We start from the raw sequence: 15,638 nt of genomic DNA on the forward strand, positions 1-15,638 counted from the left end.
GATTGCTGGTAAAGAGCCTAGGATAGCAGACATGGTGTGTGTGGATCTGGTGTTGAGTTGACTACGTCTTACCTCCTGCTAGACAATGTTTCAACTTTTGCAGAGTTGATTACTCCATGAGAGACTTATATTACCGTCTTGCTGATAATTGCGCTTGACGGTGTTGGCAACACCTCGATTTAGACATGTCTAATGCCAATGGGTCAACGCAAACCATTGTAATTGCATTTGTGGACTAACAGTCAGAACCCACCTGCCCTGGTCTACTAAAACACATCTATTGGTCTGGATTTCTTTTCTCATGAGTTTAAAATATCACAAGACGCAAAGCTGTATCATTTTAACAATTTTTATTATTCTGTAAAAAAATTTCATATTACATAGTAAAAAATTTTATCTCAATCCTTGTGCAGTGCTTGAAGATACTATATTCATTGAGTGAAATGGAGGCACAGCCTCATTAAGACATGATTCAATATATTTCCAAACTCCATAAAAAATATTCTGCACGGTGCTCAATAAGTTTTGGTGTAAAGGTGGCCTGAAAGAGATGAAACAGTGACATAATACAACATCACGATTAAAAGTCTCTCCTTGTTTCAATTTCAATAGCTTGAATCCATAAAATATATTCCTGCCTCCTTGAATGTTCGGTTGGAGTACAAACTGCCTTTTAGATTTGGAGCGACATAAATATTTAGGCCTATGGAGTGGCTGGCAAGGGTACAAAAGTTTTAAATCACATTCCGCAACACAGAGAACATCTTCGGTATTTTTTGTCTTGAAGATGCAAGCACTTCAGTAAAATTAGCATCAAAACTTTCTGATCCTTTCACCCAGTGTCCTTGTATACAGGTCCACCCACTATATAGTACTACTACGTTGAATGCAATCTATACTGAATGCAAGAGGTAGGTGTTGAAGATTGGTCGTGACTGTGATTGGAAGCAGAGTATTGGTCAAATAATCATTTCTGCCTTGTGTAAATTAAATTATCCATCTGTCGGTCATATTTATTTTCAATTTATTCAAATATTTTTCTGTCAATTTAACAAAATCTGTTAGTTTCATATACAGAACACACAATTGTAGTAGTCAGATATTACAAACACAACCTAATGAGCAGTAAACAAAGCTTGCTTTTGATTTCCAGAAATAGAAAAAACTGTAAACAATTTCTCCAAACAATTTAGATGATAGAGTACTTCACAATTTTAGCAAGTGATTGAATTTTGTAAAATGTGTGATACTTTTCAGGGCTATCCTGTTGTTGTGGTTATAATACAAAAACAGAAAAATAATAGAAAAATCGAAATGTAACAAAAAAGAGGATCAAACAAACAGTGTACTGTATTACAAAACCCCCCCAAGCATTAGAATGGGGGCTCTATGCATGCTTCATATGCCCTGTTGATTCTATCCTTGAATGCTCTGTCCCACATGATGAAGTATGTACCACCATTTGCTGCAATTATTTCTTCTCATCTGGTGAGATCATGATCTGTGCTGTATCAGCCACGACCAACATTTTCTCTTCTGAATGAGAGAGAGAGAGAGAGAGAGAGAGAGAGGTTGTTAGCTATCAGCTGGACAGCTTTGCAATGAGACAATTATTTTATTTTGTTTTAGTATGTCTAGGATTGTTTTAAATCTGTCCTACTTTTTATGTTCCATACTTTAAAAGGTGTTAGACCAGGGATCAGTTATAGGTCAGATAATTGTCGCATCATAAAACAAGTTCTAGAACCTAAAACACAAATCACAGACACAGTTTGGAAGATTGACAGGACACCTTTTATTCAAGCTAATGTTGACTGAAAATACTGCACATTAGTGCAGGGAAAGGAAAAAACGATTTTTAAGAGGCTATTCAAATTGACTGTCATGTGGTCCTTACTTAAACAATTGTCAATTAATACAAAACAATATTTGCAAATATTTAGGCTTACAGAAAATATATACTTTGATGGGGTTATGAGCTTGATTTTCTGCAGAGAGTTAATTAATTGGAGGGCTTCAATACTTGCCTTGGAATCTTAAAGTGAGATTATGAAATCCATGTGATCAGACACAGTTGATGTAAACTGCAGTATAATCACTTACCTGTTTCAGCATCAGCGTCCAATAGTTCACAAGTACATCCGTCAGGAATAACAGGTTTGATAATCCTTTTGATCTCCTCGCCCCATTCCTCCCTTTCAAAATTAAAACTGAAATTCTCCATCACTTTGATTTCCCCATTGCTGCCGTGGTTCTTGGCTTTAAACACTTCCTTGCCACAGAGAAGTTCACCAAAGTTGGCCGGCATGGAGTTGAGACACTTTGGGCATGCTGTGGAAGAAGGCAAAAACAAAGCTACATCAATTACAGTGCATCTCATGGAATTAAAAACAGTTGAGAAGCTAAGGCAAGTAAGTGGTATTTGGGTAGTCTTCAAATTTTGATGTCAATCGGAGAGCAGTAATTGGTAGAAACTTGATGAGTTGACTTTACACTAGCAAATCACCACAAAAAGATGCATCATCTATGCAGAGGTGTCATTCCTACAGTACACAAGGTGATACATAGAAATATCTCATTGTACGGACCCTTTTTGTAGGGGAAAGTAAGTCTTATGAGTCTACTCCAAACAAAGACATGTTGAAATAACTTGGTGCTCTGCATGAAGACAATCTCTGTATTATGTTTTGCAAGTAACATCATCAATGTTGACGAGACGGTGGGCTTTCAACACATGAAGGTTCTGTCATATGGCAACCAGATACATCATGCACTGACATGCGTCTATTCAGTGAAATTATAGTATCAGGTAGTTGCAAGTTAAAAAGATCATATCATAAAGTACAACTTCTGTACGCACGCAAGAAACACAGTATTGTTGTGTGTGAAGTTTTCACAAGGTACAGGTTTTATACACAGAAGACACATTCATGGCTACAAGGTTGATGTAGTGTGAATTGAGATATTTTGCTGGTGACATACATGTACATTACTGAGATTTTTCCAAAGAGTGCAATGGATCAAAACCTTTATAGTGCAGTGCAAATTATGAGACATAATGGTATAGGCACCGATATGGTTATTTCAGTGCAAAACAAAATATTAAAATCAACACAATGTTTTCCAGACGTGCACACAATCTACAGCAGCATTACCTTACAGTAGGTATTAAGATAGTATGTGCCTCGAAAGTGAAAGACTTTTGCTCAAACTTTCCTTAAGGACTCTTTCCACAGTTTTCTTCTAAAATCAAGAATAAAAATCTGGGGTCACTGCGCAAAATTTGATACTTAAAACAAATAACCCAACATTTACTGATATTTGAAATTCAAGTTGGCTGCCATTCCTGTGTCAACTCTGAGGAGAAAAATAAAATTTTCGATTTTTGAAGAACTAAGACACTGAACATTTTTATTATACCAAATGGTTTAAAATGAGCTCCCACAACTGGCAGATTATAAAAGAACTGTAAAAGTTTGAGAGTTCGAATGTCTGTCCCTGAGGCACATTCTACCTTAAATAGATTTAAATCGAAATGTTAAAATGCTGACTATAAAAATAGGTTGTTTCATTTCCATCCCAAATTGATCAAACAAGAAAGCTCCACCACCTATCACCGCATTGATGAAGTGAAACATCTATAGCAATGGCTGATATGCGATAAAGACTTACTGTAAGAGTCACTTGGAAGAAGTTAAGGTTTTGTAGACTAATTTGAGGAGCGTATTTGGGATGCAAATGAACATCTTTCACACATTTTTAAAATTTTTGTGGTAAAATGTAGTCTCAAGCAGTTATGGCCTGTTTTACATATCACCATGCATATTATAAAACATGCAAGCATAGGCATGACATGTGATAGCTGATTAACTGCAAATCAGATCAAATCCATTACCAGTCTTGACAAGGCTATAATCTTGAACTTCATAGTTACAATAGTTCCCGTCGGCTTGTCGAACATCCTCAATCAACTACAGAATATGTTATGGTCTTTACAGATGTATCAGACGTATACTGTCCATTCTCATTAGTGCTGTTTAAACACGGCTGAGTGATCTACACACACAGGTTGATGGCACTTTGTATCTGGTACACTCATTTATCTTCAACTCATCCTCTGCAATCTTCCATTTCCAAGAACATCTTCCAACATTCGCAGCGCACTCAGTAACATCTTATTCATCAGGCTTAATTCATACTGAACTCATAAGACTTTCTTGTGTTGTTTAATAGCATCACAGGACCATGATTTGATAAAACAGAGAGAACTCCTTTTTTCTCAGCTTTTCATCCTGCTCGTGTTTGATCAGTGTGCACACTGTAATTCCTATGTAAATTAATAATTTCAGCCGCACACAGCCAACAGAAGTGACATAATTACCATCCAACTTCATTTGTCTTCAACCAAATGTCAGTATAGCACTAGAGTTTCCCACTGCAGAGTTTTTTTTTGTATCCGATACAATCACCTTTTCTATATATATTTGGACATAGTTGTGGAACTCCTAGAAATGGCATTGGTTTGAATGCTCCTTTAATATTTTTTGTTCTATGAAAAATATAATGCACTCTGGTAATTATTTACGTACAGTACACTTGGATTTCTGGATTTATGCATAATTTTATTTTCATGTATGTGTGTCTGAATGAGATGACAACTCAACTGTTTCAGACACAGAATACAGTGACTGATTTATAAAAGCATAAAAAATGTATTGTTCTGAATGTATGGTAGAAGACAGTTTAAAATCGACAACTACAAGGAATGTTTCTTGCTCATGGAAAAAAAAACATCAAACATTCACTTTTACTAGCACTGACATGTGGGAATAGAAGGTACAGATTAGGCATGATTAATGCTCCCTACATGAACTGTAAACATTCACATATTTGAAGATATCAAAAATGTGGCAATACTCAAATTGTCATCATTTAATTTTCCCAAAAACATTAACTCCAGTCAGAATGGCTTTCTTTGATGCCAGTGTTTTGTCAATCTTGAAATGTAAACTTAAACATTCTTAACGCAAGTTCATCGTTACGCACACTTTAAAGGAGAACGGTAAGTTTAACTTGAGAATTTTGACGGAAACTTTTTAAGATTAAATGTTGCATTCTTATAATCTTTTTTTTGAAATTTTGTCTTTCTCCTTGGTTTAAAGCCCCAGTAGCTGTATCTCCAAGCGTCATTTTTATGATTTTACTTTCAAGCTAAAATAAGTTTGTGAGAATATAATAATTTAGGTGTGTGTATACACTTATTAATATCTACCCGCTGGGACTGTATATACAATTTTAAACAGGATAATACTAAATTGTAGCCTCATTTGGAAATGCAAAAATCATGGATTCTGTGCATATCTGCACTGAAATCTTCACATAAACTGCCCGGAGTAGTCCATTGTAATGAATGTTTTCAACTGTGACATTGTATGTTCTGTTTCCTTTGTAATATTACTAATGTTTTAAAATGGTGGGAAATCAAAATGACAGTTAAAATTTGAATTTACTTGTCAAATGTTTCACAAAGGAATGGTTTCCTAATGCAGTAAAAGCCCATATCCCTTCAGAGGGTAGAATTAAGAGAAAACCAGGAAAGAATATAAAGATATTTTGAGGTCAATAACTTTCAAGAGTTACAGCTAGTAGGGCTTTAATCTACAAATCTCTCCAAAATTATGAAAAAATACAAATGTGACAGAACAATCTCAGAACTAAAACAAAATAATGCACAAAAATAGAGAAATGCTCCTGTACCAGCACTTTTGATAAAATTAAATGTTTTCCTATAATTGACAGAATTTCAATATATGCTCACAAAACAAGCAGCAAAAAACTTTGTACGGCATTTTGAATGACCTACATAGGAAATGTACAGTTCAATGCTGCAAGAAGGGATGTGATAACTTATTATCAAATTACGCTTACAAATAAAGTGTGATAAAAATATCATGAATTTCACTTTAATAACTTGCATAGGTGATGTACAGGGAAGTGCCGAATGACAGAAAGAGATTACAGATATTTAGGATAGAAAGGACATGGTTGGAAAAAAGAAAGTTTGAAACATGGATCACTATTTACCATCTGGTTCCTCAACTTCAATATTTAGAGACAACCTCTCCACACAGGTGTCATACGTCTCAATGGCAGATGTGTCTGTCAAACAAAAGAATGTGAAGAGTTTTTGTTATCAAAATTGAACATGCAAGCAAAGTAATGTGTCATAAAACTATTCTTTACTTTGGTTTTGTTAGGAATTCTACAAATTGTGTTGTAATTACACACTTTTACATTGCTGTCTGAAGCAGATAGTGCCAGACCAAAAGTTTTTTAATGAAATAAAGGTAATTTTCATTTGAATAATGTTGTCTTTTGCAATATCACCCGTCCTGAGTATGTTTAAGTATTGTTGGAGCTATCGTAGTAAGAAAATGATGGGAACCTCTGATCAACATTCAACAATAAGTTTCATGGGGGTGCAGGTGTTTGTGCAAAACTTACAGAATTAAGTTCTTTATCAGACATTAAACTTGTTATGTCACCTCTTAATGAGAGGGCATTTCAAGAAACTGACCACAAGGCTCAGCAATAAACACAGGCATGAATAAAGACAACATTTGTCAGACTTTCTGTTAGCATGCACCCAATGGGGTACACACATGAGGCTACAATGTAGCAAAACACCACCAATAATCATCAGCACTATATAACAATTCAGTGGAAAGTGGTTGTCTCATACCTTTATCGTAGTAGTCGTAGATGGACACCCAGCCAGGCTTGGCATCTTCAACCTTGATTAAGTGTTCAATGCCAAATGTGAAACACATAGTTTCATGGCTGATCTGTAGATGGGACAAATTACAGATGTCTTAGCAGAACTCTTCAATTTGCAGATTTTTGTAAGACAACAACCGAGAATTACAAAATCAGCTGTACATCCCAGCTATGTGACTAAGTTTGGTTATGTCTTTTACCTACCTCATCAAAATAGAAAATGACTTTGTTTTTGTCAACATCAAATCTGGCCATTTGGTCGACTATTTTTGATGCAAATCTCAAATCATCTTTATTGGGATAGTAACCAGACACCATCTTGACTTCTATAACAGCCATATTGGAGGAATCATCTTCACCCATGTACCTGTGAACATTAAAAATATAATTTTGTGAACACAAACCAGATACGTAGTATGTCCTGACAACAAACTGCGAGCAGCAAAGATCTCTATAAGTGAAGTGGCACAAATTTTGTCAGTAGCATCAAAGTCTTTTCATGGGAATACAAATAGTCTCAGAAGGAAATTTAGATTGAGCAATATAAAGCATTGTTGTATACCTTTGCAATTTGATAAGTTATTCAAAACAGTCTACAAAGCACCTTCTGCAAGGGATGTAAACATCATCATTTGACATTCTTTATTCATTTTTGTTCACGTATTGAAAGTAATGCACAACTTTTTTCTGCCACAAGAAACATAAAACTATTGTTCTTACTCTACTGTTAGACGAATGGTTCATCAATTCATTGATGAAATAATTCAGATACATTAACATGCAACACAAAATAGCCAGCTGAGATTTTAGAAGAAATCTTACAACTAACAAACAATCCCACGCAGCAAGATATGTCCATACAGACTCCACAAACCAGGACACCTTCATAATCGGGGAACCTCTACGTAGGAGTTAGCTTTGTATGAAGTTTAACCCCTTTCACCACCATGGTTTTGCCCAAACCCATTGTTTTCAATTTTGACTGTGGACCTGTTTACAGGGAATTGGGGGTGAACAGGTTAATATTGAATAGAATGTAATGAGGCAATTAAGGACCCCTGTCAGCAATGGGACTCCTTAACATACCCATGGATATCCTTCATGGATAGTCTTATTTAACAACCGTTAGACACATTTACTAAATCACAAATAGATGAAAAACTTGTCAAAATGTCTACGGTTAACCTCTTCACTCCCAATTCCCTGTAAAAAGGTCCACAATCACCATGGATAACAATACGTTTGGACCAAACCATGGTTGTGAAAGGGTTTGAAAGAAATTCAGTCATCTGTATCTATGGTTGAAAATTACTGATTTTCACAGTGTTGGTCACTCAAATACAAGTGCACTCACATCACTGACATTTAGTGAATAAACGTGGATGACACATCTCCATACAGATGAATGCAAATTTTGACTTTGGTAACTAAGTAACTTTAGCATAAATATGTGCAATTCAAGGACTTGTATCAATGGTAATAGCATGTTTTTTACCACAATGATTCTACTTGTTGTGGTACGTGAGTGGTTACAATACACTGGCCATGTGTTGCTACAATCACATCTGTTTTTGCTGATTTAAAAAATAGATGTCATTAAATGGTAAAAAATAGTGTCAATGACACTTTGTTCACATTTGGTTTGATGTAGCAGGCCAGACTGAGTGTTCATGCAACATTTTGTAGCTTCTTTGGGCCTTACATTGTAAGTATAATAATGTCAAGTGCATTTGAACACATTTTGATGCATAGTCCATCAAATGCAAAGGCTGAGTATGTAATGGTTGACAACCTTTGCATTGGACACACACATATATAACACCATGCAAACTGGTACATCATAATTAATGATACAATCTACCATACCAAGGTAAAGATGTCCTCTTGTGATATTGTATTACATGGAATTAATTTAAACAATATTTGGTAATTCATCAAGTAGTAACATTTAAGAAAACAACTTATTATTGGCTTGGAGGTCTTTGGTTGTATTTCTATAAAAATATAACAAGTCATCGTTGATGACACAGTCCCCACTTGTTAATGGTACTTTGATTACATGTCCTCAGAGAGGATAGAGTCCTCTTCATTAATTAGGTCTGTAATAAAAATACTTTGATACAGATGGCGCTCAATGGCCAAGAATGAGTTCCATGGTGATGAAAACATGAAACCAATGTAGGCCACCATCCTAAAGTTCAGAAAATGAGTCAACTAGGAATTAATCAACAGGATGTTGCAAAACATTTTTGCATACAATTCTAACACTTGACAGATTATCACTGGTACCATATTTGAGACATGCCCAAGTTTTGGCTAAGGACAGGAAAAAATTGTAACAAAATGGCTGCCATGCAGCCATATTGGATCATATCATGAAACAAATTGACATACATATGTATGACATAGGTTAATGTCCTTGTACCAACTTTGAATAAAATCGGTTGAGATATGCCTGAGAGTATTATGGCTCTGTTCATGAAAAATCGTAACAAAATGGCCGCAAGGCAGCCATATTGGATCGTATCACATAACAAATTGACATGCATATGTATGACATTAGTCAATCTCCTTGTACCAACTTTGAATAAAATCGGTTGAAACATATCTGAGTTATGGCTCTGTACATGAAAACATCGTAATAAAATGGCTGCCTAGCGGCCATATTGGATCGTATCACATAACAAATTGACGTATATATCTATGACATAGGTCAATGTCCTTGTACCAACTTTGAATAAAATCGGTTGAAACATGTTTGAGCTATGGCTCTGTATATGAAAAAATTGTAATAAAATGGCCGTCTGGCGGCCATATTGGATCGTATCACAAAACAAATTGACGTGCATATCTATGACATTGGTCATTGTCCTTGTACCAACTTTGAATAAAATCGGCTGAAACATGTCTGAGTTATGGCTCTGTACATGAAAAAATTGTAATAAAATGGCCGCCTGGAGGCCATATTGGATCGTATCACAAAACAAATTGTCGTGCATATCTATGACATTGGTCAATGTCCTTGTACCAACTTTGAATAAAATCGGTTAAAACATGTCTGAATTATGGCTCTGTATATGAAAAAATTGTAATAAAATGGCCGTCTGGCGGCCATATTGGATCGTATCACAAAACAAATTGACGTGCATATCTATGACATTGGTCATTGTCCTTGTACCAACTTTGAATAAAATCGGCTGAAACATGTCTGAGTTATGGCTCTGTACATGAAAAAATCGTAATAAAATGGCCGCCTGGAGGCCATATTGGATCGTATCACAAAACAAATTGACGTGCATATCTATGACATTGGTCAATGTCCTTGTACCAAGTTTGAATAAAATCGGTTGAAACATGTCTGAGTTATGGCTCTGTACATGAAAAAATCATAATAAAATGGCCGCCTGGCGGCCATATTGGATCGTATCACAAAACAAATTGACGTGCATATCTATGACATTAGTCAATGTCCTTGTACCAACTTTGAATAAAATCAGTTGAAACATGTCTGAGTTATGGCTCTATACATGAAAAAATCGTAATAAAATGGCCGCAATGCAGCCATATTGGATCGTATCACAAAACAAATTGACGTGCATATCTATGACATTGGTCAATGTCCTTGTACCAACGTTGAATAAAATCGGTTGAAACATGTCTGAGTTATGGCTCTGTACATGAAAAAATCGTAATAAAATGGCCGCCTGGCGGCCATATTGGATTGTATCACAAAACAAATCGACGTGCATCTGTATGACATATGTAGTAATCCTTGTACCAAGTTTGAATGAAATCGCTTCTTGCATCTCTGAGATATCTGCGTGAACGGACGGACGCACGCACTGACGGACGGACGGACGCACGCACGGACGCACGCACGGACATGACCAAACCTATAAGTCCCCCCGGACGGTGTCCGTGGGGACTAACAAAACATAACATTCTGACTCGCAGTTACTGACATTTTCACAAAGTTTATAATTTTCTTGTTCATTATTTTTTATCTAGCATACTTTTTGCTGATGATAACTTCATTCAGACAAATTCCCATCAACAGTTTAGCATGAACCGACACACCAAATACAAAAGTGTAATATGCGGCGGTTCCCAAGTTTTTGCAATTCTACCACAGAATTCAAACAAAGAAAGCATACCAAGTTTCAAAGCAATTAGAATAGCTAATTCAGAGGAAATTATTTTTAATCTAAAATTTGAAAAATTTTCCCCAAAATAAAGACATCAAAATTTCACCACAATTTGAACAAATGCAATAGAGATCAACCCTAGGATAATGCCTATCAAGTTTCAAAGCAATCAAACAGGAATGTTGGGAGAAAATGAATTATTGACAAAAATTGGAAACGCTGCTGCGAAAATACCACCAAACATTTCATCACAATTTGAACAAATCTAACTTAAGTCACCTTGAAGGACCTGTAAACCAAATCTGACATATAGTTCTAGAGGTTTTGCAATTTGCAGAATTTTTCCTCCCCCCCCCCTAATTTGCATATTTTTAGTACCGATATGTTCATTTGAACAAATTCACATCTCCACCCCTGGTTGCACCTGTACACAAAATACTAAGACCATCGGTGCTGTGGTTTTTGAATTTTTGATGTGTACATACATACATATATATATCTACATACATACATATGCCGCCGACTTATCATATAAGGTCTCTTTGGTATATACACCAAATGTGAGCTAAACACTGGTGTGAGATGGCCTTTCATTGGTTCAAAATTTTCAACATCTCACTTTGTGAAAACTAGACCATAATGGAGCATGTTTGATCCCTTTGGGCTGGAACATGAATTATCAAATGTCTTGAATTGGAAATCAGACTTCCCAGGGAGAAATGATAATCTTGGTATAAGGTAACACCCCCCTCCAAAAAAATAGCGTCAATGACACTGTAGCTCCCATCCTGGACTATTTAGTGTTTGTTCTCTGGTCAGATATTTGAACATGTGTGAAAGGGATAAAGTGCATGAAGTGAAAATACTTAAATGAAATGTTCTGGAGACAGTGAAATATGTTTAATGTAATTATTCAGAATATAAAATGGAAAAAATACAGAATTAGATATATCGAATACTGTGATACAACCATTAACTCAACAAGTCATTTACAATGACACAGTCCCCACTTGTAATAGGAGTATTAGTCTTGATGGGGCAGGAAAATGTGGTCATTAAGAAGTATCACTGGAGTGTATATGTTGAGATCTATGGGCACATAGGTCTATGTCGTTGTTCCCAATTTGAAACACATGAGGCATGTCTAAGTTATGGTTCTAAATCGGGAAAAAAGATCAGACCTCTAGCAGTATTGGCCAGCCAAGAAATACATATGCGCATTATAAATGAGGTACAAGATGTGACATCTTAAGGTCTAATATCCTATCAAAATTGGAGGGTATAGAACTTGTGGTTACTGAAATATGCATATATATGTATAATCAAGGTCAAAGGGCATCGAGGTCACATGACATTTTGAAAAAAAAATTATATTGCTAATTAATCCCTATATGCCAAAAAATCAGATCTCTAGCTCTATTCGCTTGCCTAGAATTAGATGTGTACATAATTAATGAGGTAAAGCGTGTGTTGTCATAAGGTCTCCCATCCTACCACAGGGTCCGGCGAGCAATATTCGTCTAGAAATTATGAATATGATCAATAAATGTCTTGTATTAAACTTTTTTTCATTATACAAGCCTTACCTGTGTCTAGTGTGTGCCTATTACTTTACCCTAGCTATCTGTGGATAGTATTTCAAAGAAAACAGTCTATATCTGTTAATTGCCCTCCCTAATCCCCTTCATTAATTTGTTCTGCCGATCGCCAACGCGGGGGCTTATCGCCCTGACCAAATACCTCGTTAGCAGCTCATAAGGTAGTAGACGGAAAGGGCTGAAACTCTCAGGGTCCGATTTCAAAAAATCTCCATTTTCGAAGGGTTAGGTGACGTAAATTTTCGAAAAAAGTCGGCATCAGCTTTGTACTTAAGCAAGCAAGAACGCTGACTAGTTATTTACAGGATTCCCATGGTCGAAGACTGAGTACAACGATCGACTGGTTCTACCAGTCGATGGCATGAGGATGGGAGTAACGCCGGAAGACGGAAGTTGCGACCTTTGACACTATGCTGGCTCATATCTTGTTTACGGGAGCGAGCAAATGGACAAGCTGTAAACAAAATTTGCATACTTCCACAAAAGCTTCGCTTAGTGTCAAGGTCGATTGATATACTATCAGTAAGTCTCCCCACTGTGTTTTAATGCATTAAAATACTCCGGCATCAAAGTTGGGATGTTAAGTTCGTTCAAATTTCCCAGGCTTTCATTTGGTAGACGCAACTAAAACTCTAATAAGCCACAAACACTAAAAACACCGTGTGAAGTAATTGCAGTGTTTGCCCCATGTGTGCAAAGTCGGGTTGATTAAATCATGATTAAATCTAGTGAACATTTCTGAAAAACACGAATGTTTCTCGGATCGAAATGAATTCGTCTGTCTGTTTATGATTTGTCCAAAGACAGCGTAGTGGACGACCAGTTCCACTGCCAATGGCTAGACAGTGATGCCGCGCCTACTCGTGTCTGATCCGCACAACAGAAAGGATCGCGTTGAATTTTCTAGCCGCAGGCTCCAGTTGGCAACAAGTAAATTGCTTTGTAGAGATTTATCGTGAAGGAAAGACAACGGGTGTGAGAATGAACACGAATAGAAAACCAATACTATCACTAGGAAAATTCTCATGTCAATGAAAGCAACTCGGATCTACAAGTTACGCATTGACATGCCTTCTTTTCGTTGTCGATGTTATGAAACACAAAACTTTTTCTTTTGAATCTTTGCAAGTCCCCCACCTTCCTAACATGTCAACTGTCTGATGTGACCCAAGTAAAATTATTGTAGCTGGAGACATATTTTGGTGAAAATACATTGATTTGTCTGAGATTTTGCTGTGACATCATCGTGAAATAAATGATCGGCAGCGTTCTTTGTGGCGATGGAATAACCACAATTTCGTGGTTAGTTGCCACATTCAATAACTTTCCTATTTTAAAGTATATCCGACAGGTGCACGTGATACACCACGAGAGAGAGAGAGGGAGAGAGAGAGGGGGGGGGGGAGAGATTGTATCCAAGAAGCCGACTATGCTTGTCTTTGTAGTGACTCTCTAGGTTCGTTTATTTTTTGCCTGTTGTTTTTTGCTTTTCTTTGCAATTTCGCTGGTTTAATTGCTTGTGTTACAGATTCATTGACATTCCTGGATCTTTGCGTTGTTTATTATTATGTTCACTCCTTTGGATAAATGTAACGGAGATCGGTTTCGAATCAAGTATTACGCAAAGAAATGTTTGATTTATATAAGTGATGAACCTTTGAATAAAAAAACGAGAATATTTTGATCCACTATGACTTTCCCCATTGATCCGGCTCAAAAGTCAAGTAGTAAACCTAGCGATGACTCGTGGAATGATGGATGTTGCTGTTTACTTCGGAAAGTGTTTTTGAAATGTTACGAAATTCTATCTGGGAATTAGTAGTTTATACTGTATGCTATATTTATACGACCATGGTTTATTGTACAAAGGCAAAGGAAGGCATTACAAAACAGAATAGCAGCCTTAATTTCGTTTTAATTCAATTAAATTTCCGTTACTGTTTGCGCGACATCTCCGTCACAAGATCGTCATTGGTCTGTACGTGGTCTGTACACGGTCCTGCCGGCGAGACCGTGGTCTGAATACACGGAGGTAGAAAGAAAGAGGGACCTCCATGGTCTGTACAATGACCGACGTAGAGAAAGGAGGTATAGCTACACTTGCCTAAGTCTGACGCATCTATGGCATTTAGATATCAAAACAGAGTAGTAGAATTACAGGACTTGAATTCAGCAGACTGTCGCATTAGTTGTGAGGTGGTCGAGAGATAGGAGCAACACGTACATGTCACGTAGATCGTGGAGTAGCGTTAGGAAAGCCATGCTATAGCGTCCGCCCGAGAAACTCCAAACGACCAGGGCCAGTTCATAATCTTGGAGGTAACATATCACACCTGTACGCTTCATAATCAGTTGATTTTCTCTCACAATGACAAGGAAAGTACTTCATTTGGCCTCAATTTTATTAGACATAACGGGACAATATATCTCTACTACCTCCATGGTCTTCCTGACTCCAATATGTCCGTATCCATTACTTTACACGAAAATTCAAAGCGGACACCGTCGCTGCTGAACTACTTAGAAGATTACGTAATGGCGTTCGCGCATACATGCATACCTAATAGTATACGTTGTTTATTCCTGTTTATCTATGCATACATGCATAAATTAAGTGTCTAGGTACTTTACTCCCATCCTCTTGCCACGGACCCTGAGAATTTCAGCCCTTTCCGTCTACTACCTTATGAGCTGCTAACGAGGTATTTGGTCAGGGCGATAAGCCCCCGCGTTGGCGATCGGCAAAACAAATTAATGAACGAGATTAGGGAGGGCAATTAACAGATATAGACTGTTTTCTTTGAAATACTATACACAGATAGCTAGGGTAAAGCACAGTCCCTCTGTGACACAGGTAAGGCTTGTATAATGAAAAAAAGTTTAATACAAGACATTTATTGATCATATTCATAATTTCTAGACGAATATTGCTCGCCGGACCCTGTGATCCTACTAAATACAAAGGACATAGCACTTGTGGTTACTTATTTATTGACATAAACATATATTTTAGGTAAAAGGTCATCGAGGTCACATGACATTTGGTCAAAAAATTTCTCTCCTATAGTTATCCCTATATACCAAAAATCAGACCTCTATCTCTATTGGCTCACTCAAA

At 36.7% G+C, this 15,638-nt stretch overlaps 1 protein-coding gene across 1 annotated transcript in view; it reads right to left on the bottom strand.

Annotated features, from left to right (window-relative positions):
• Nucleotides 1-383: 383 nt before the first annotated feature.
• The window catches only part of LOC139121245 (alpha-2-macroglobulin-like), a 52,718-nt gene continuing 37,463 nt past the window's right edge, over nucleotides 384-15,638 (bottom strand). The window contains 5 exon segments of the mRNA XM_070685969.1: nucleotides 384-1,536; nucleotides 2,104-2,331; nucleotides 6,085-6,159; nucleotides 6,743-6,845; nucleotides 6,982-7,144. Of these exon segments, the coding sequence (XP_070542070.1) occupies nucleotides 1,472-1,536; nucleotides 2,104-2,331; nucleotides 6,085-6,159; nucleotides 6,743-6,845; nucleotides 6,982-7,144 (634 nt within the window). The 3' untranslated portion in view covers nucleotides 384-1,471.

This window comes from Ptychodera flava, chromosome 21 (genome assembly GCF_041260155.1).
Source record: "Ptychodera flava strain L36383 chromosome 21, AS_Pfla_20210202, whole genome shotgun sequence".
Lineage (NCBI taxonomy): Eukaryota > Metazoa > Hemichordata > Enteropneusta > Ptychoderidae > Ptychodera > Ptychodera flava.